This window comes from Castor canadensis, chromosome 11, assembly GCF_047511655.1.
Source record: "Castor canadensis chromosome 11, mCasCan1.hap1v2, whole genome shotgun sequence".
Classification (NCBI taxonomy): domain Eukaryota; kingdom Metazoa; phylum Chordata; class Mammalia; order Rodentia; family Castoridae; genus Castor; species Castor canadensis.
This window is the reverse complement of record NC_133396.1, coordinates 68,231,312-68,254,929: the sequence shown is the minus strand read 5'-3', so window position 1 is coordinate 68,254,929 and position 23,618 is coordinate 68,231,312. Positions and strand designations below refer to the sequence as shown.

The 23,618-nt window shown below is 40.0% G+C and overlaps 1 protein-coding gene across 1 annotated transcript in view; it reads right to left on the bottom strand.

Annotated features, from left to right (window-relative positions):
- Nucleotides 1-23,618, bottom strand: part of Opn3 (opsin 3) — a 41,092-nt gene that overhangs the window by 5,385 nt on the left and 12,089 nt on the right. Inside the window, exon 2 of the mRNA XM_020174734.2 lies at nt 4,192-4,511. Coding sequence (XP_020030323.1) covers nt 4,192-4,511 — 320 coding nt within the window. The remainder of the gene's footprint in view (nt 1-4,191; nt 4,512-23,618) is intronic.

Here is a 23,618-nt window from a genome sequence, read left to right as displayed (position 1 = left end):
GAAGATCTGGATTAATACCCCAAATTTACCACTTTTGCTGTCAGTATGGTTTTCAGCAAGTCGATTATCTTCCTATAATTATCCTATAATTATCTTATTATAGGAGTATAACCTGTTACAGTTAACAGAAGCTGGATTCCAGTTCCATATGTGTGATTTTAAGGGGTTGTTTTGGGGATTAAGTACTTATTTAAATTTGACCTATATTTGAAACTAACATACTTACATGCATATATACTTTTATATTTCTATGGAATATGTAGGATTATCATTTTTGACTCTTCAGAGTTTCACTTAGCTAGTTTAGAACTACATCTCAGTAATCTGCCCTCCAAGCCCTCACTATCTATGTTCCAACAGTGTTATCTCTACTATTTTCTGGGCAAGTCAGTCATTATCCCCTCTCATCATTTATCAAAGTGAGTACTCATTTATCAGCTTGGAATTCCATGCCTGCTTGAGAGGGTAATTTAAGCAAATGTGGGTCCACACTGCCCAGATCTTCTTTTATATAAGGAGAAGATATACTTGAGTTCGAACCTGGGAAGTTTCCATGATTATCTTTTATTTTTAGGGGTTTTTTTTGGCGGAGGAGGAGCTGCCTTCACTCTGCTCATTCAATGTTTCCCAAATAAAGAGCTCTACTGTGAAGTAGAGCTCACATCCTTTATTTAATTATTTGAGAATAGTATTCCTAATCTATATAGATGAAGACAGAGCACATGCACAAATTCATCCTAAAGAATAAACCACTTAAGACAAATTTTCTAGAATTCCCTCTAGAAGTAGTTGCTGCCTAGAGCTTACAGCCCCAGATACCCTGTAGGTGTTCAAATAGTTCACACAAGTTGTCATTCTCAAGAACTAGCTAAATCTTCACTACTGTTAATGTGTCACTCCTCTACAAATGAGTTATAGACAAACCACTTGAACCAAGATCTCTGTTGAGGTAACAGCACAGGCTAAAGTCAAACCTCTTTATATTTTTACCACTTCCCCTGCCTTCCCTTCTCTATGCACTGTTTATAACTTATTACAAAAATAGTCACTGACTATTTGGTACATGCAGGTACTCTCATAGCTGTAAGTAAAAAAAATGTGCTAATACTCAATCTCTGTTCTTAAGGAATCCACTATTTGGTCAGGGCGACAGGTACACAGACAACTGCCACAATAGGTGATGCATGCCATAAGGGAGGGGACCAGAGAAGGATATGGGAGCGCATGGGTGGATCACCAATCCTGAGGGTGGGTTAGGACAAGAAAACCCTGACCTCAGCCTTCTGAAAGGAGAGGAATTAACCAGATAAGAAGGAGAGGCACAATATTGCAGAGAAATGGAGCAGGCTAAGGCAAGGAGGTGAAAGCACCACATAGCAGGCTCTGGGAACCTGAAGTTGACTGGAGCCCAAAGTGGCAAGAGGAGAGAACTGCCAAGAAATGAGGCTGGCAAGCAGATAGGAGATGCCACACAGGAACTGCTAGCCTCACACGGGCTTCATGTTCAATTATGAAGGCAATGGAAACCCTGAAGGTACTATTTGAGAACAAGTACTCGGTGGCAGGGAATGGACTGGAGGAAATCAAGTCAGGAGAACTAAGGTCCTTTTGAGTCTATATCCATGGAAGAAGGAAAAATGGGAATACAGAAAAATCTTTGTGGTAGATTTGATTATTAATTGGGTGTATGTGGGGGAAATGAGTGAATAGCTAAAGATGACTCACTAACTTCTGGGTTAGGTGACTAGGAATATGACCATTCAATTATAAAGGGAGTGTATTTGGGGGGAATGATGGCAAGTTAATCTTCACACATGCTGAATTTAACAAGTCTGTGGACCTAGATGGTGGGGGTATTCAGTAGGCATTGACTGTGAGGATCTGACAGAAGTTGGAAGAAGGACCTGGATTGGAAATAGGAATTTCAAAGTCATCAAGCTTTTGTTAAAGACAAATTCTCTAGGGCTGGCAAAGTGGCTCTAGTGGTAGAGCACCTGCCTAGCAAGTGTGAAGCCCCAAGTTCAAACACCTGTAACACCAAAATGGGGCAAGGGGGGGAAGAGAAATTCTGGCAGTAGGTGAAATCACCCCAGGTAAGTGTGCAATAAGAAATAATTAAGAAAAAAAAATCTGGGGAGACCCAAAGAAAATAAACCTTGAAAGAAGACATTAGAAAATTGGGTCAGAAAGCTGACCTAGTGGTACACTGCAATCCTAGCACTTGAGAGGCAGAGGCAAGAGGATCACAGGCTAGCCTTGGCTCTAGAGTGAGTTTGAGGTCACTGGGTTAACAAAGTGAGACCATGTCCCCCCCCCCAAAAAAAAAGGAAAAGAAAGGAGGGATGAAGGAAGGAAGGGCGGGAGGGAGGGAGGGAGGGAGGAAGGAAGGGAGAAGCAGGAGCCAGAGAATCAGTAATAAAGATGGCAGGAAATGAATCAATGGGAGGAGAAAGTCACAAAGGAAGTTGTCAAGTCTCAAATGCCACAGGTGCAAGAGAACAACAGAAATATGTTCACTATCTAACATTTGGGAGATCAATAATAACTTAAATGAGAGCCATTTTGGTGAGAGAGTGGCAGATGAAAGAGGTACCAATTTCCAATGGGTTGAAGAATAAATGCCAGATAAATTTACTCAACTAATAATTCCTTGAACTACAACAAATTTATTTCTCACAATTCTGGAGGCTGGGAAGTCCAAGATCAAGGTGTCGACAAGGTAGGTTTTATTCTGTCTTTTTTCCTCTTAGTGGTATGCTCACATGACCTCTTTATGCACACTTGGAAGAGAGAGGGAGAGAGAGAGGGAGAGGGAGAGCTTTTTGGTATCTCCCATAAAGACACTAATCTCATCAGAGTCCAACCCTCGTGACCTGGTCTAATCATTACTTCCCAAAAGTCCCGTTTCCAAATAGCATTACACTGGGAGTTAAGGTTTCAACATCTGAAAATATAAGTGAAGAAGAAAATAATTCTACTGAAGAGAGCTCCCTGGGGCAGAGACTGGGCTGGGGAGACTATAGATTTAGCTTGGTCCTGGAAGACTTCTGTCACCTGATAACTGAAGAGAGGAATTGAAGAAACAATGTGGGTATGGAGCATTTATATAAAAGGAAGCAGGGAGTTGAGGAAGTCCTTGATAAAGGCCTTGTTTTGTCCAACAAATAAGAAGCATGAGTATTTGATAAGAATGGGGGTAGTAGGTCAAGAGATTAAAATGAATACTGAGACGTTTTAATAGTCATAGTGTGAGAGACTGAACCTTACAGATACAAGAAGCTTGCTAGTCATGGCTGTAAGGACATATGTGTATGGATACATGTAATTTCTTTACTCTAGCTCCTCTTTGCATTTTGACTACAGGTATGGAGAAAACCGACAGTTGAATTGATCTAGGATTTTTTTTTTCAACAAAATAGGTGCATATAAGAAAGTAGAAGCACAGAAGTAGAGGGCAATGAGTCATGATTAAAGGAATGCATGGTGGGCTGGGGATGTAGCTTAGTAGCAGAGCACTTGCCCAGTATGTGAGAGGACCTGGCTTTGATCCCCAGCCACTGCAAAAAAAGATTAAAAAACAGGGATGCCTGGAATTAAGTTTGGTTTAAAACAAACGGGTTGACTTTGATGAAAGTGGAGAATGGATGAAGTAGGAAGTAGTGAGTGAGAAGCCACACACAGCTGTAGTTAGAGACTGGGATATGGAGTGTGTCCCCTCTCTCTCTTGGTTTGTTCAAATGTTCTCCTTGCTGCTTACCAGAATGGAACCTGTTTGTAGTCAGTTCTAGTCCTTTATGTCTCTAACGTGATTTTCAGGCAAAACATCTGTGCCGTTTTGTAGTAATGGGTTCATGTGATCTTTGAAGAATAAAATTATGGGAAGTGTAGAGTTCTCTTTTTTAGAATCCTTAAATTTTAAGAGTTCTGCATAAAGTAGTTTTTTATGTTGTTGACTTTGCTGTCTGGATCACTTTTTCCTCCTTTTGGCTTAGAGACAGACATAGAGTAATGTTACTCCTCACTGATGTTTTCAAGGGGTAACTCATAGTGCAGAGTTCTACCAAATGGAAAGTCCATAGTGTTGTTGCAGCTCTGGCCTACTGCTGGTTATACTGAAAGAGTTTGGATTTTCCACACACAATGCGGGGCAAGGGCACAGATGGGAAGGGGCTTTAGTAGTGTTCAACTCACCATTCGAACAGAATACAGAATATGGCCGTAGCAGTGAGCTATGATTCCCAGTGGCACTACCAGACAGCCGAGAAACAAGAAGAGCACGAAGGAGGAATCATTGGCATCCTTGGATTTCCAGTCCACAGTGCAGCCTAGTCCATGGATGTCCAGGATGTACCTGTTCCAGCCCAGGAGAGGTGCTCCTGCCCACGCCAGTGAGTAGAGCCAGATGTAGGTGATGGCCCTCCAAGCCCAGGAAAAACTGATCACTCTGGCATGCACCACACGAATGTAACGTTCATAGGCCAGTACGGTGAGAGTGATAATGGAAACAATCCCTGCAAGAAGAGAGAGGAGAAAAGCATAGCATGGTGCGGGGGGAAGTGAGGCACAAGAGAAGTGACACATGCTTCCTGAGACCAACTGCATGCTCTGAACACAGATCTAGGAGTAATAACTCCCCAGACTCCCCAGGACACTCAGAAACACATTTACCTACAAAGGAAAAAGCAGAACAGAAAACAGCATGTGAACTGTAGTGGGACAAAAATAAAAGCCTCAAAAGCATCCCTGCCCCAGTGATGCAGCCATTGCACTAGATATTCCTGCCAAAGAGATACTCTAGAGTGAGTTGCTAGAGCAAGTATCGCCTTCAGTTTTGCCTTCACTCCACTACGGAAGACAAAATTAAAGTGGGTTCCCCAATCTCAGACTCACCAGTCATGTAAATTTATTTATGGCTGACCTAGCCCCTCCCAGCAGATGTCAGCATAGGAACTGACCAGATACGAGGATTGCTGACAAGGTGGGGATGTCGTCTGTGTCCTGGTCTTCATTTATACTGCTATTTTGCAACAAATCCACTTTAAAAATGTGACTTGTGTATTTTTCTGTCACTCCTGAGAGAGTGCTGTATTCACTCAACAAGCGCCTGTGTAGAAGAAATGCCAGGCACTATGGAAACACAGGAGGTCTGATGATGACTGAGGCAGAACTCTAGATGTCTGAGGGAATGAAGGCATGCAAACTACTATAATGACTTCAGATGGGCAAGTGCTGCAATTGTGACACAATGCATTGGAGTCACAGACAAGGAAGCATTTATGCACAAGGCAAAAAAACAATCCAGGAAGAATGAATGCATACCAGAGCAGAGGGGTAAAAGGAAAGCAAAAGGTTGACGAATGAGGAGAGGATTTAGAGATGTCCCAGCTCAGAGGAGGTGGGGAAAGCAGTAAGAGAGCACAACAGACCATTCTGAGAAAGGTTTCTGATTTCTGGATATGGGTGTTTTGGGGTTTTGTATTTTCTTTAACCCTTTATGTCCAATGTAGTAAATTATAAATCTGCATGAAATTGACAAAATCAAATTCTCCCTTTCCTCCTCCTTTTTCTTCTGAAGGGACATTCATTCCACCTGTAGTATTACACTTGAGAAACACAGTCCAGTGCTGTGAAAACCAGCTTGAATATGATGGGGTCCAGATAAGGTAATGTCAAAGCCATCACCAGCATACTGTGGACTCTGGGGACATCCAGCATTTGGCATCAGCACAACCTATCTACTTTCTGAATGTGAGGAGTGAAGGAGACAGAGATGTTGAGAAATTGCTGGGAGATTAACCTACCTAATGAGTACAGTGTGGGTTACACTGAGCGAGACAAAGGCTACCAGCTGTGTGTGCAGACATGGGGAAGAAAGTGAAACTGGGAACTGCCTAGAATACATCAGCATCTGCTGGATGAGAGGATGGAAGGAGGTTGAAAAAAAGAGGCTCATGGAAAGAATGAAAATAAGACTGGCCTTCTGAGGAGAGCAACAGTGCTTGGTGGGGAGGCTGTTAAGAGGGCTGAGGATCAGTCCCAGCTTCCCTAAGTAGGTTCGTAACTTGCAGCAAGTACTAGGTATCTTCAGGTTTTAGTTTTTGTTCTCATAAAATTGAAGATCTACTCACATTATAAAATTCTATATTCTGCTATTATAAATGTGTAAAATAAATAGATATTTGACTCAGAAAGAAATTGGCAAAACAGTTAATGATCATTTATACCATTTTTTTGCATAGGGGGATGTAGGGAGCACTATTATTTCAGTCTGATACTTATAGCATTCAATAAATATTCATGGAGTAAATAAGCAAATGTTTACTAAACACTTTAGTGACCAAAAGAAGACTGGGCTTTGGAATACAGTATAAGGAAATGCTTCAGAAAGCAGGGCCATAGTGGCAAATATGGACTTAAGTTCAAATTATAATAAGTAATTATGAAGATAAATCTGATGTGCTATCTTTAGAAATTTATTTTACCTTATTAAGTTTTTATGTAAAAAGTGATATCCTTTCTTTAATTATATTCATAGAAGGAAATCTCCAAACTTGAAGTTAATAATCTAAGTTGACTCTCATGTCATTTTCTTTGGCAGCACTGGCATTTAAACTCAGGGCTGCTTACTAGGTAGGCTTTCTTACGCTTGAAATGCTCTGCCAGCTCTAATGTAGTATTTTTGATTCTTTAGTTTGCAAACTTTCTTATTAAATATATGGTATTTAATTTTATTACTACCTTCAAATGCTAAAACATAGTTTGGCCTTCAACTTTCAGCAGATTTACATTGAATATGATTTATTCCTTCACAGGTAAGAAAACTTAGTGCAAATAACTGCACTTTTGTAAATTGATAAATCACAACGTACCTTTGAGATAAATCCATGACTTTTGGGAGCGAGAGCAATAAGCTGGTATTAACCTAGTATGAGCCTATGACTATGCTCAAATATTAACTCATTCATTCAGTCATAACTGTCTATTGCTTTCTACATGTGTCAATCATTCTGCTAGAAAACAAAGAGATGAGTGAAGCCAAGTGCCTCATGGAACTTGAAGTCCAGTGGTAAGATCAATAAAAAAATGAAACAAGTGAATTAGTGAAGTTCTAGGGATGAAAGAGAATAAGGGACAGAGAACAACATAAGGCTTGGGGAAGAGGACACGCAGAGGGACACAACAGTATTGTCAGGTGACAGAGACCTGACACTCTCAGCTCTTTGACAACCTGTGTGCCACAGGTTAGTGAATTTTTCCTCCTGATTATTTAGGTCAAAAACATTTTAAATTTGTTACCATTGCCTTTTTCTTAAAAACCATGCCTGTGTATTAGCAAGCACAGTGAGTTTCAAGTGCCTGATTTCTGTCACCAATATTCAGACAGTGACAGGTTAAAACAGACCTAGGTGGGGAAGACTTTTCTCTGGCACTTCCAGACAGAACGGGTGGCAGCCATCGGCAGATTGAACTAGTCTTCAGAGGTGACTCACTTGAAATGGTCTAAACTACATCTTCCTTGCAAAATATGTAGCAAATCTCCAAAATTTACCAAGGAATTTCAGTCCAGAGTCAAATTATTTGTCACATTCTATTTGATTCTTAGAATGTATCCTAGGAGGTTGAGAATGAGTGGACTGTCTTAAACTACTTCATGTACATTTCAGCCCATGTCCAGCCTGATTATTTAATGTGGTGTATCAGTTTCCCTTAAACTGTGAAAAGCAAAGGAGCAGATGGCTCCTGTGAACCAGGCACCAGTTTTGGCATCAGGCTTCAGGACAGTCATTCTACATACGGTACCCTCCTTTTGGAAAAAGAGGTCTGTGGCTGAGAAATATTAAGGAACCAACAGGTGTTGAAGACAATTTTAAAAACACAGTACTGCCTTTGAATTTTACACCACTTACTGCCACTAGAGGGCAACCTCTCTTTTCCCACAGTTTCTACCAGGACCAGCAGGACATCCCTCCAAAACCCAGGAATGATCAGGTCTGTGAACTGTGTGTCACCGGGCTGAGTTGGACTGTGATGCCCTTCCCTCCAAGTGACAACAGCATTTTGTAATGCCAAGACCCACTCGTGCCACCGTTGAGGGCAGTGTAAGATAGTATGAAATATTATCTATATGAAGTTTATAGTGCAATGAGCAGAAAAAGTAAGGTTCCCAGGGACTTCATTGTGGGGACAGCTTCATTAAGAACTAAAATTGAGTTGGGTTATAGAAGACAGATGGGTCAGGATCCATTCTAGCTGTAAGAGCAACTTCACAAAGGCAAAATGAGCTTCCTTGAATTCTTGCAAGAGTGACTGGACTGTGGGTATAGACTAGGCTTGAGTAGAAAAGGTCAGTGTGAAGCCAACCTCACCTAGCCTGGTGTTACTCTCAGATTTCCTGGTGCTCTCACCCATCTCATTTTGAAAAACTACGTATGTACTCATATACTTAATGGTGACATATAAATGTTTTAATCTTAAGTTTAAAGTGTTGTATAAAAGAATGAAATTTTGTCATTTGCAGATAATGGTTGGAACTAGAGATCATCATCTTAAGTGAATTTAGCCAAACTCCGAAGACCACAAGCCACATGTTCTCTCTCATCTGTGGAATATAGACCTAATACAAATGCAGCAATATTATGAAACACTGGTCACACTAAGGGGAGGTCAAATATGGGAGGGGTAGTGTAAAAGAGGGAAACTAAGAACTTGAATATGGGTGAGATACTCTCTATACAAGAATGAATACAGAAATCTTAAACTGGCTGAAACCACCATAAGAAATTGACTAAGGTAGAATGTAGATAATTAGAGGAGATAAACCAATTGTGGGTATAACACATATATACATGGAAATAGCATGTATATTGCTACTCCCCTATAGCTACCTTTATCTCAAATAAACAAAAATGTCATGTTTTTCTTTTTTATCTTTTCTCTTTCTTCTTCTGCAAAATCAGAGAACAGAAGAGCAGAACAGGTCCTGCCCAGGGTGGAGGGCTGGCACCAGTGAGAAGAAGGAAGAGAAGGAAGAGGTGGTGAGGAGAGGGGGTGTGTACACATGCATGCAAATGCAATAATGATACCTGTTGAAACTATTCCATAAATTGGGGGAGGGAGAAAGGGCAGAGCTGGTGGAGGGAGTAAATTCAAGTATGATATAGTTGATACATTGTGAGAACCTTTGTAAATGCCACAATGTACCCATGCCCAGCACAATAAGGAAAAATAAATAAAGTGTTGTGTAATATAACTATCAACACTTAAAATAAAACTATTACTTCACTCTTATAAAAATATAACCAATGATTTATAAATATATTAATGATTTCATACACATGTATATATCAGTGTGTACATATATGTTTATATATTATATATAAAACAATGCCAAATCATTTAAATTTGTCCATTCCACTTTTCGACTAAAAATTTTACTCCAAAGAAATGAGAAATGCACGTCTTGAAGGATCCTCCTCACTGCAAAGAATACATGTATGCACAATTACTCTTCGTAGATCAACTAGTTCTCATTTTTCTTGTTTGGAAGTTAGAGAGAGCTTTCTTGATCACATGTATATCCTGGTGGCAATGAAAGGATATTCAATTCTTATTAACTATAAGAACATTCCTTCTATAGTCAACTAACTGTACTCTTCTGAATTCTTATACCAAAATCATGTAGTGATTATTAGCAATTGTTTTTTTACCTTTGATAACAGACGTCATTTTGTAAAGTCAGAACTTTTGTAAGCTGGAGAATATTAGAGGAAATTTGAGATGACCATCTTCACTTGAATATTTCCAAATGTTGAAATGAGCCATTTCCATTTGATCAATAAATCAAGCCACCAAAAATGATGGTTGTTGTTTAGTATACTTCTTTTAGGCACATATTAGATCTAGTTAATGACTTCCTTTTTCCTATTTGCTTCCCCCTTTCACCAAATTCCATTTTTCAATTATTTGGTCTGAAGACAAATTCTTAATGTTTAATATTCTTCATGTTTGTACCCAAAGACTCAATTCTAAAAAAACCTCCAGCATATCATTAAAGTTAATACTCTTTCCATGTATTTAAGAAATTACAATTTCAGTCCTGGTATGGTAGTACCTGCCTGCAGTCCCAGCTGCTTGGGAGGCAGAGGTAAGAGGACCTCAGTCTGAGGCTGGTCCAGGCAAAGTTAGTGCAAGGCCCTATGGGAAAACAAACAAGCAAACAAAACAAACCAAAAGCAAAAGCCCTGGAGGCATGGCTCAAGTGACAGAGTGCTTGCCTAGGAAGTGAGGCCCTGAAAAATGATGATTTCAGGTAAGCAGCTTAAATATAGTTTTCACTGCCAGGTGGAAACAAAGCCACCCAAATGCTTGAGAAACTTGGCGCTCCCTTGACAATGGCCTGTGAATGCTAGCAGGAGAGTAATTTAACCAGGCAGTCCTCCTGCTGAGGTCCGATGCTAGCTTCTCCATTTCATGTCTGTGCTGGTCTCTCAGCTCTTCTTACTTCTCTTCGCATTAGTAAGAATGCATGGTATTTCTCATGCATTTCCCCCAATAATTCTAGTGATTTTTCAAAGAAAAGGAGAAGCAGGGGTAAATAGTTATTGACACAGTTGGCAAGCCCAGGTGTGGTCACCTTAGGTACCCATGTAGTCATTTGGAAATCATTCCGGACTTCTGTCTCCTCCACTGTCTTTGGTTCTTCTCACACCAGCTCTCTTTGGTCTGTGACTCCTCTGGCTTCAAATTTAGTTCTTTGTCTTTCTGTAGTCCTATTTAGACAGATATTCCAGATTTGGACTATTTACCTTGACTCTAATTTAAACACTCTTTTAGCCTTTTTTTTCTCTTTCTTTCCTGGTAATTGCTTAACTCTGGGCACTGTGGCCAAGGGAAAGGGTGCCCTGTCTTGGTCCCATTAGAACCTAGTCCATACTTAAACATAGTTGCTTCTCAGGAGAGGATATTGAGCAAGATGGCTCACAATGGGGGGAAATGAGTAATTATTACACTAAAGGACTTGTATTAGTCTATTTTCTGTTGCTATGACAAAGTCTCCAATGCTAGACACTTTATAAAGAAAAGAGGTTTAACCAGTTGCCAGTAACTCATGCCTGTAACCCTAACTACTCAGGAGGCTGAGATCAGGAAGATTGTGGTAAAAGCCAGCCTAGGCAAATAGTTCGTGAGAACTTATCTTAAAAATACCCAACACAAAACAGGGCTGGTGGGATGGCTCAAGTGGTAGAGCACCTGCCTAGCAAGCCTGAGGCCCTGAGTTCAAATCCCAGTAATTCCAAAAGAAAAAAGTGAGGTTTATACAGCTTATGGTTTTGGAGACTAAAGTCCAAAACAGCATGGCACCCGCTCTGGCAAGGGCCACCATGGCTGTGTCACATCATTGTATTGGCATTGTGGTGGAATACATGGGAGAGGGAGAGAGCACAGGAAGCTAGAGAGATGAAGGGCCAGTCTTCCCCTTTCTTAACAACCTCTCTTTTGGGAACTAACTGGTCCCATGAGTAGTGTTGATCCCTTCTGAGGACAACACCCCCAATGACCTCACAACTTCCCACTGGGCTCCATCTTTTTAATACTGCCACATTGAGTACAAAGTGTCCAACACATGAACCTGTGGGGGACAAATCACTTCCAAAACATTAGCAGGACCCAAAAAATACCCCTTGACACCAGAGTTTACAGCTGTAGTGGGAAAGGGCAGTTTGAATTCAGAGCCACTTTGTGGTATGCCTTAAGTTTCAGAATGGCCCATGTAAGCACCCTGAGCCAGTCACCAGTCTTGAAGAGTCAGGTGGAAGCACTTACCAGACTTGAGACAGCCTGAGTTCTACCCCTAATTTAACTTCACTCAAAATAACAGTGGTACTGCAAAGTAAAATTGGGAGGCATACAATTTCTTTGTTTTTACCACTAACTCAAAAATTTTCTTACAACCTAGACCTGACAATAATTCATCATACTATGCTCCAGGAAACTATCAGACAATGGTGTTCTGGCAAGGTGTGATCTCTGATCCACCTTAGTAATACATTTGTTTGCTTAATTTCCTCTTTCCTCTCTCTCTGTCTCATGTTTGCATTTAAAACCAACAGACTTTTCTTATGAGATATTTCTAAATTCATCTGTGCCTCAGACCATTTCTACTATTCTAGTGTAGACTCACATTCTAGATGATGGCTACCACCAATCCCAACTTGATTTGGTTTTCTTTACCCAGCCTCTCTCATACACTTGAAATACCAGATTAATAGAGTGGACTTGCTAATGTGCCATCACAGATATCCTTGACCCAGCTCACAAACTTCTGCTCCCAACCGTGGGCCTTGACTCTTTGCCTTGCATCCCAGTAGTGGTGGTCACAAAGGTCCAGCTGCTGCTACTCTTGGAGCCACTGCCAAAGACCTACACTTGGTACCAATCTGTACCTGTACCCTCACTGCACTGGACCCACAGAGGCCCTGGCTTCCCCAGCAACTATCTGGACATGGCTGACCCAAAATAGAAGCAAAGGGGTGTTAATTGGACCAATGTGCATCATGTGACTAGAAGGAGCTAGAGATTAAGTGGTTCACATTCCCCTCCCACCCTGTGGACTGTTCCAAGCTGCACTGTTCCATAGAGCCTTACTGAAGACATCCTGCAAGAGAAAGCAATCTGCTGTGGCTCTTGTGAAGTTTAGCCCACACTAGCTGCACAAATTCACACTTTGCCTCTTCTTTTCCCTGCCTCTTTCTCCATTCCTTACTCTTTATTCGCTGAGATTTAGTTGCCAATAAATCATTAGGACTTATGCTTTGCCTAAGACTCTTTTCTGGGCAAGCTTATGCTAAGATCATCATATTATTATTTCTGTAAGGTCCTTTCTGCAAAGCTCCCTTTGCTTATCTTGTGAACATTCAAAGACCTGCCTGAAAACTGTCTCTAACCATTTCTACCTGTACAGGTGGAGCCTCACTTGCTCAGACCTAACACAGACTATATCTTCCTTGTTTTGGAACAATTCTCTGTACTCATGTCTTATCCCTACAGTTAAATTGTAAATACCTTAGAGACAAGGACCATGTATTTTATATTCTGACATCACCCTTGGCACCTAGAATAGCTGACAAGGGATTATTACATACTGGCAATGGTTATGTACATATGATAGTAGTTCTCTTCTGGAGCAACTCTGGTCACCTCTGTAATTCACCAACCATGGCTGCTTAATATTAGCCATGGTTGGATTTTCATGAAAAGACAAAAGTGAAGTGGTAATATGTACAACTCAAAACAAGACCAATTCCCTGATATTTTTCTTAAGGGATCCCTATTTCAACTCAAAATACTGGCAATCATTATATGATTTTTTTTTTTTACTATTAAAAATCCCTATAGGCATGGAGGTGTGGCTCAAATAGTAGAGTGCTTGCATAGCAAGCACAAAGCACTGAGTTCAAACTCCAGTAGCATGTAAATAAATAAATAAATCCCTGTAAGATATTTATTTTTATGGATGATATAGTCTTTGGTGGTATTATTAGATTTATCATCTCTTGCTCTCCAATCACAATAATACATTACAACACCTCATTTTATATGATATCTTATATTTTGGGGGTGGGTGGGATAAGACTAGAGTTTGAACTCAGGGCTTTGGGCTTAGACAGCAGGCACTGTACCACTTGAGCCACAACTTCAGTCCATTTTGCACTGTTATTTTGGTGATTGGGTCTCATGAACTATTTGCCTGGGCTGACCCTCCATCTCAACCTTACAAGTAGCTAGGATTATAGGCATGAGCCACTGGTACTTACCTGGCTAATGTCTTAAGACTTTTTAAAGTTCTATTCCATGTATTTTTCTCATTAAATCTTCACAGATGCCTGTACAATGAATACATCCTAATAAAAATTAAAAATCTTCATAGAAATGAGACAAGACAGAATCATTGTTCCCATTTAGTTAACATGTAGGAAAAGGGACTGAGATTTGTGACTAGCCTAAGGTACAAAATCAAAGGTTCTGCTTGGATGAGAATCCAGATCTTCTGTCTGCTTAGTCCAGAACTCTTTTGGGGTTTTTCCTTAGAAAGATTTGACAAAGCAAGTTGGTTGTGGTCAGTGGAAAAGCTTGAGGTCTTTAATTCCATGAAAAAAATGCAACCTATGACTGAATTGTGGAATAGATAGCCCTATGACGGGATGCCTGTCACAGCGAGTGTAGTTTCTGAGTGTTCCTTCCTGGATTATAAATATGTTACTAAGGGAAGAAAATCCAAGATAACTCAGAAGAGCAAATTACTAATGTAAGGGAGGACTGCGGGGAGGGAGGAGACATCTCAGTTGTAGACCACTTGCCTAGCATATGTGAGGCCCTGGGTTCCATCTTACCCCAGCAACACACACACACACACACACAATTTTAAAAATGAAAAGTGAAAAAAATATGAGGGTATTTCAGAGGTACCTATTTAAACTTCCATCCAAGCACTTTACAATTGACAAAACTCTTACAAGAGCCCAGAGTTTAGGTTGTACAGAAGATAAGAACTGCAATTCCATTTTAAGTTACTTTCTATTTCTTGGCTACTGACTCAAGTGTAGAGTACTGAAACAGTCAGAGGGTCAGTGTCATTTTTCTAAGAATGAAAAGCTGTGTATAATTACTGAACTTAAAAATACAAGATACCAAGGGCCATAAAAGGAGAATGAGGATAGAAGTTTGTCAGGATGTATTAAAGGAAGACACGATTGCTGTATAGCCTGCAGTGTGATAGTGGAACAAAATGCTTGATGTTTAAAGCACTAATGTGTCTTGGCTGTGTAGGAGTATAATGTAAAAAGCATCTTGATGACCAGGGGCATTTTGGATAGGTGAGAAATGCACTTCATTGACAGTCTTCATCATGTTTAGGTGACATCGTCAAACAAAGGAAGAGAAGTTAGGAAAAAATTGGAGGTGGAAGGGGGAGCCTTGTAAGTATGAGATATTTGTTCAAAGCCACAAACCTAAGCTTGCAGGTGTTAGAACAAGGTTGATTCCCGGAACCATGCACACTATTTCAGGCTTCTCTCCCACACTGTCAAATTGGGTTTAGTGTGCATTTAACTCTCTCCAATGTATACTTTAAAGCCCTATAGTCAAGGGCATGGCTCAAGTGGTAGAGTACTTGCCTCACAGGTACAGGCAAGTGCTAAAACCACATTACTGCCAAATAAATATAAATAAATAAATAAAGCCCTCTAGATCACAGCAGCATCTCACTTGGCCAGTTCTTCAAATAACTAGGTATCTCCTGGGAGATTGTTTAAAATGCTTACCCCAAGGTTTATCCCTGAGCTAGTACCTTGATCCAGTAGGTCTGATGAATCTGACTTTCAAATCGATTGATCTAGATTAAAATGAAATCTGCTTTAAGGAAATCTTATGTCTACTTGCATTTTTCTCAGGCTTTTCTCCACAGATCCAATCACCACGGCAGACATGAAAGTAGAGGATTCAAGTGTGTCTGAGTCCTTCATGTCAACCTCACACCAAGTCACATGGCAGATCTTTGACTGTGCAGTCTGCACCCACATTAGTCAGCATGAAGGGATGGTCCTGTCATCTCTCTGGTGTGGCTCATTTCCACTCCGGCCCCTGAAGTCTTTCCATCACAACCTCCATTTGCAGCAGAGCAACAGCACCACCTTTCTGTGTGTCCATCCCAGCAGTGGCACCATACTGAGGGCCATTTAGGATCGTCGTATTCTCTTCAATAAGACTTTCACATACATAGCAGGATTTCGGTGGTCTAAGGCATTTTTTTCCTCATTGTCATAGTCTTTTTTGGATACACATTTGTTTTTCTTCCTATCTAAGAATTCTTCTACATCTTTAAGAAATAAGAGTTTACTCCCAAGCCCACACTGTAGAGACGTATGTGTGTGTGTGAAGATGTCTTAAGTTTCTTGTGCACCCAGGCTTCACTCTGTCCTCCATCCTAGGAGAGAACGCCCCAGGAAGCAACATGGATCTCCACCCCACCTCCTCTTTATGATGACACTGCAGCATGCTTGTGCAGGTCTGATGACTGGTTATGCATGACAGGGCAAGTCTCACCTACAAGGGCATTTACTTAGATGTCTAAGACTCATTTTCAAATGACATCATTTTCATTCATTTTCTGAAATGCTGTGTCTGGTATAAAATGTGTCATCACCTTAGCTTATTGGACTGAAAGAAGCCCAGAATTATAACAGTCATGGAAAAAGAGGTAAAGAGTAGTAATAGCTAAAAGTGAGTAAAACATGAATATCAGAGCTGCCTATATAAATTAGAAGTGCTGGCTTAGCCCTTGACCCTGGCCCTCTCACTAGAGAGCTTTGTGTGTGACCCTGCCTTTGGTGGCCCTGTGTAATACTGATTTGCGAAAATACTAACTCAAAAATATTTTTGTTTGGTGGTACTGGGGTTTGAACTCAGGGCATCACGCTTGCTAAGCAGGTGCTCTACTGCTTGAGCCACTCCACCAGTCCAAACCAAAGGTTCTGTTTGATATATAGGGGCAACTCCCAAACTCCTAACATGAAGTTCCTAAGCAGCAGATAGTCAAGCAAATTTTAGAGCCCAAATGAGGCAACTGGAAAGTTTTTGTGAAAGTTTTCAAACGCCAAGAGATGAGGAAGTGTTGATATAGAAAGATCTCTAAATAATGAACTATTTCAAACATAAAAGGTACAGTAGCACTGATTCATAGAGTAAGTACTGCCTACCTGCCTGGGGTGAACTTCAATATATATATGACATTTTATTTAACCGAACTGTTATGGATCACCCCCAAACGCAAAGGCTGAATTCCTTATCCTTCACTTACATTTCAGCAAAGACCAGCTACTTTTCAAGTATTCAAGAGTACTACACTAGTCAGCATAGCCCTACAGAAATTCTGTATTTTAAGTAGGAAGAAATGCTATGAGGATCCTATTTGAAACACTGACTATTGTATTATACTGAAAAACAGAAAATAACTCAATTACATCAAAAAGAGGAAATGGGTAATTAAATTTTGAGCAAAAAAACTGAAGTATTACTTAGATTCATATTACATTCATGTCTGTGACTGGAGAGGGGAAATACACAGGCATGAATTTTATCTGCAATATTTCAATTCTTTAAAGATGGAAAACAGTTGTGTGTCAGTGGCTTACGCTTGTAATCCTAGCTACTCTGGAAGCAGGAATCAGGAAGATCGAGGTTTAAGGCCACCCCAGGCAAATACGTCGTGAGAGCCTATCTCAGAAATATCCAACATAAAAAAGGGCTGGCAAATTTGGCTCAAGTGTAAGAGCGCCTGCCTAGCAAGTGTAAGGCCCTGAGTTCAAACTCCAGTACTGCCAAAAAAGAAAAAAAGATGGAAAACAAATCTAGAAACACTAATATCTTTGTTCATGTTGTGTGGTAGATGCATGGACACTTGGGGTATCCTTTATATCCTACTTTAAAATAATTTACAAAATGAAAAAACTCACTGAGGGAATATCGAAGTAGCAAACAGAAGGTAATCAGAAGATAGACTCTAAAGAAAGAATAGAAAAGAGGCAGCCACAAGTCAAAGGAGAGTTGGGGATTACGGCTAGACTTTCAACTACTGGGAGTGATCCAGGAAGGAGAGAGAACACTGTGAACAAGAGAAGTGATAGCCAAAGAGGTTTTGTATTTCTTGCACATCTGTCTGATACTGTGAGCTCAATTTTTCAGTCTTACTATGGGGGCATGCCATGAAGGAAAGGGTTATACCACAAGGGAGTGACACTTTGGAAGCAGCCATGATGCTCAGTGTGTCACCTACTCCAGTACATGGTCCTGAGGAATTTGGAGTGTTAGGGAAAAGACAGCTGGGAGAGTTGGGAAGTCAGGGTCCTTGGGGGCAGCTAGAGTTAAGTCAAAGTAAAGAGGTTGAGAAAATGTACAGAGATACATGGGAGATATAGGAGAATTTACTACTCATGAGGCCACATGAGGGGAGGTCAGGATTGGACCAGATCAAGAAATACATAGGACATAAAAAATGTGAGTCCAATCTTGGCCAATTGGAGAGGCTTTCACCTCTTCTAAGGACTGACCTCAGTAGAGCTATGATGGGATTAGTTTTGAACATCTTTTGGAGAATAAGGAGAGTCTCAGGATCTGGGTCCTGATAGATTTGTTCAGTGGGACATTGATACCTAGAACACATGCTTCTTCTGATTCCACACAGTGAGCCTTTGGACTTCTTTCAGTTTCTCCCTCTTCTAAGTGCTGTGAAGGAGAAACAATTTAACATAGTGATCAAGGGCAATGAGTTGTAGTTCCATATCCTCCATCTTTTGTGTTATCTCGAACAAGTTCATCTCCTGGCACTTCAATTTCCTTAACTGTAAAGTGGAGTATTACTATCCAGGTATCCTACAGTTAGGATGACAATTAAGAATTAATATGCACAAAGCACTTATAGTAGTACCTGGCATACAGTACAGAGTACATGTTGGTGATGGACATTATAATTCATGTAGTTATAGGTTTACATACACCCACAATTCCTCCTTAAGATAATTCTTGGCAATAGGTTAGATGAGGAAGTACATAAAATAATGATTTCAATAAAACTGTTCGAAATACCCACGTGAAGAGAAACCAAATCCCAGTAACATATAATCAGATATTCATTTTATTCCATCTTCTACATCATAATACAAAATTTGCCTCCACCTACTTAGCCATTGATTAGGATTGTCCTGTGCATCCCTAGTGATCTGATCACCAGAGTGATGCCTGGTAACCTTTACTGTAAAGAACTTGCCTTTGGATTCATATGCTCTCTTCAGCTTGTAACTATTACTATTGAGAATCATCAGTTGAAAAACCATTTGCTAAAACTTTGGTTTACCCAATCTCCTTTCAATGCCAACACTTTGCACCAGGCTCCTATTAAAATTCAACTACTTCAATGCCACATTTTTTTTTCCTTAAAGGGCAAAAACAAATGGATTGTCTCATGTAACTGAAAGTCCAAAGTGTCACTGGTTTCAGGCATACTTTCCCAATAGAAATAAAATGAGAGTCACATAATTTATGGCCTAAAATAATGTCATCAGGGCTTTGCATCTCTTCTCCTATTATTGGCTTGGTTTCTATTTTGCTACGTCTTGATCTTAATTACTCGTACTAGCAGTTTCTAACTCAAATCCTTTAATTTTCACAATCTGTGGGTGGGAGGACTGGTATAGAGGTAGGAATCTTAGAAGAGGAATCTTCCTAGCTGAGAACTAATAAATTCAGGAGCAGAGTTATAATAATCAGGTAGGGCACTATGCCTGCATTCCCTGCTGATCTGTATTTACCAGTTCTCTCAATTGTCTTCTGACTTCTCCATAGTCAACAAGAATCATACTGATCTGATTTCCTCAGCAGTTTTCAAGTGTCCTTTGCTGTCCTGACTTTTGCCCTAATTCAGTTCAGCCTCTCACCATCTTTTGCCAAACTGTGTGCCTGGTCTCTCTTCTCCATTCGAGCCTTTCTTGGAGTGACCCTCCACATAGACATGACATGATATATATATATCACATATTGCAACCAGTTCATTTCCTTGCTTAGTAACATTAAGTATTTCTACTAGGATAAAGTCATAACTCCTTAACATGGTTTTCAAAGCACTCCAAAACCTTCCAGAACCATCTCCTGATCACCTTGTATGAGCAAAACTGTATTTGCTTTTCTTCAAACCTGTTTCCAGTCTTTGTTAAATGTATTACTTATTAATGCACCAAAAATAAAATTTTAGTCATTTAAATTTTTTTCCCTCTTATTTGGGATATATATAGTCTTTCTCCAGGTCCTGTATTTCTACCTCCAAGTTGTTCTGTCATTCCTATTGCCCTGTGCTACCCAGGTTTTATCACATCTTCCTCCTTTTCAGTCACTGCGTCCAGTCTCTATACCTTCATTCCTGTCTTCTTCATTCTACCACCAGCCAAACTTTGAAACATTAAATCTTACATAGAATGACCTTCCCTGGTGCCTTGCCACACACTGACTAAAAGTACCAACCCTAGTTAGCCTGCTGTTCAATACTGCTGATGCTTTGGCCCCTACCCCATGTACCTGACTCCACACCAGTCTTGGCACTCCATGTTCAAGCTAGGCAGGTTGTGTCCTCAAAGCCTGTCAGCCTGCTCTGCCATGCTTTCTGAGGCAGCATTTCCCCTAATGTCAGCCTGTGGAAATACTTCACAGCCTCAAGAGACCAGTTCAAATACTTTTTTTGTGTATGTGAAGTATTCTCAGGTTTCCCACACAGAGTAAAAATAACTTCCCTGTGCATCCATTAAGTTTGTCCATGCCTGTTATCCTAGTCATTTCAGCTCGGTTGGTACAATATAGTGGTTAATCGTACAACCATCTCAGCCCCAATGCCTTGAGTTGTACTACTTACCATTTCTGTAATGCTGGGAAAACTACTGAGCTTATGTCTTTTTTGCATGTGGAGACATTAATGTCTACCCTTCCAGACTATTTTTTTAAAAATGAGATATATTGGAGAAATGAGAATAGTTCCTGGAACAAATGTAGTTATTTGTATTCTTGGACTTCATCAGACTCCTCTCTGAAGACACGACATGAGGTTATCAGTCATAGCATGAGGATTATGGCGTCAGACTGCTGGAGTTTGAAGCCCACTTCTTCGACTTACCAGCTGTATGATATTGGTCAAGTTTTTTGCCTTCGAAGTGTCTGCTTCCCCATGTGCAAAACGGGGCCAAGAAAAATACCTACCTAACTGGGTTGTTATGAGAATTAAATAAGGTAAATATATCAAGAACTTGTAACAGTGCTTGGTATACACTAAGTAGTGCTCAGTGTTAGTTACGATTAGCATATCTGTATTCCCTAAAGGAACAGAGAGGATCTGTTCCTTGATAAATGCTGGATTGCACTGAACCCTCTGCTTCACACTGCAGTGTAATCTAGTTAAGGTTCTTAGATGCATTAAGCATACTGACTCATCATTACAATTAGGAATTTTCTGTAGTTAACACCCATGTATAAAAGGCCAAGATACTGCACTGTTTCATTGCTTGGTGAATGTAAATGTGGGCGCAGTTCAATTGTGAATGGTTTCTTCAGTTTTGTACTGACTCCAGTAAAACACACAAGCTATCGTTATATGTGTAATATGATTAATTTCCTGATAGTTTCTCCTGTGAACAGTAACTTTTCAAAAAAAAAAAGTATGCTATTCTTACATTGCTTTTGAGATAGTTGTTTGCAGTGTATAGAAAGACATTCTCTTATTTCAATTGCTTTGCTTCTGGTGAAATGACTAATTAAAAACAGAGCCCCACACAATTTCTAATCTACATTTGACAATTGGAGAAGGATGAGAAGTATTTCCTACTTCTCTGAGTTCTGTTTTGGAATTTACATTATCATAATGTCCCGGCAGGAAGCTACTGTTGGCTCATGATGGGAGACAGGGAGTAGACGACATACATGGGAGCAGCAAAGCAGTAGGAGCTCCTACTGACAATGTGACCCTGATGGAAGAAGTTACTTAGCCAGCAACCTTGAGGTTTAAAGAGGTAGAAGTGGGGACTATAAATGGAAGGAAAGCAGATTCCTTATGAATATTCAAAATGTTTACGTTTTCAAACCTTGGCACTATTGACACTGGGGGCTGGGTAATTTTATTTTGAGGGCTGCCTTGTGTTCTGTAGGATGTGGAACAGCAACCTGCCCTGCACTCACTACATGTCTAGTATCCCCTCCCAGTTTTGACAACCAAGAATGGCTCCAGACATTGTCTGATGTCTTCTGAAGGGCAAACATGCTGGTCTGAGAACCACTACCCTAATGAGAGAAAATTAGTAAAATTATTGATGGAACATCTGAAAATTTCTTTAAATGTGTACTACTTTTAAGTAGTGTTATTGAAATAGGAAATTCACAATTATATCACCAATTGCCTGAAAACAAGATCTCTGGCTCTTCTTTAGCTGGACCGTCCATAAAAATTCTTCTTTATACTGGGTAATAAATTTTGAAATTGTTATAAAAGCTTTTATTTTTTGGTGGTCCTGGGGATTGAACTCCGGGCCTCATGCTTGGTAGACAGGTGCTCTATCACTTGAGCCACTCTGCCAGCTGTTACAAAAGCTTTTAACTACAAACTTGTAATGTTATTAACTTACAGAGATGCAAAAATAGTATTTTCATCCTACTAGGTTAGTATATTTCTAAGTATAAAAGATGGATAAAAGAACAAATAAATTTCCAACAAAAATGGAGTACTGTTTTAATTACATGACATGTAAAAAAAAATCTGGCATAAAACCTGCACTACTGTCCCCACGGATTATTTCCTTTAAAGTATAAAATACCTAAAGATGTCTCTTTCTGAACTATAAACACCCATGGGCCTAAACCTCTGAATATAAACTTGTTCCTCTTTCCTCTTATGTGCATCCCTTTATTTAGCAACAAGCAAATGCCAATAGCAGGAAGCAAAGGGTATTTTATATAAAGTAATGAGGCTCCTGACACCAATGCCAGGATAGAGTGAGCTTAATCAACTCCCCTGACTCTTTCAACTCCAGCATTTTTCACACAGATCTTAATTTATAGGACTTTTTATTTGTTCAAAAACACCTTTCAAAACCACCTCTTTTTAAAAAGTGGCTTATGTATTATGCACTCCTGTGGGCAATAATTCAGAATTGAGATGGAGGGAAACAGTAGTACTTTAAGCTTACTAGTAGATCAAAACACTAACTAGGAGCAAGTCCAGGCAAGTTGCTTCAATTCTTTTGGGTCTCATCTGTAAAATGGATTCAAGTAACATGCTTTCTTACCTTAGGTGGGTACCCTGAGGACCACATAACACAGCTGTCAGAAGAAAGCATTTCTACACATGCTGTACCAGAGCTGCTGTCCCAACATTCACGCTACTGTCAGATTCAGTTGCATCACTCATATTCTGCACTGTTCAGGCCTTACAGAGAGCTGGAGGTACCACGACCCCTGCTGTTGAAATGTGAATACTCAGGTGTTGGTTAGATAGGCAGGAATTATATTCAAAAATACCTCTTTCTAACAAAGGTTCAAATTACTAAAATGAAAGTTCTCAAAAGAGGAAGCAGCTACCTCAAGGTACCAATGGGAATATGGTTTCCACTTAATCCATCAAGATGAAGGCAAATAAAACTATCCTAAACAGAGAACTTCTTGGTATTGAAACCTCAAGATCTGTTTCTCACATTTAGATTTCTTTCTACTTCTGCTTCCTACAGGCTCAATGCCCTGTGCTCCATCTCCCCTTTGCTGCCTTCCCAGACAGTAGAGAAAGCTTCTTACTGTCAAAAACTTCACTGAATGTTACCAGAAATGGATTTTAGGAAGTGGTAACTGACCCAGCTTTTAACCGTTAAGCAGCTTGTTTCTAACTGTGTAGTAAAACGTTCTGGCACCCTTTAAGAGAACTATCACGCACCACAAGTCAGAGGTTTGCTTCTCTCTTTTTTCCTTTTGTGGATTAAGGGGAGAGGAATAGTGGTAGTTACAATTAAAGTGTGATGGGTAGAAAGTGTCTTTTTTGTTTTGTT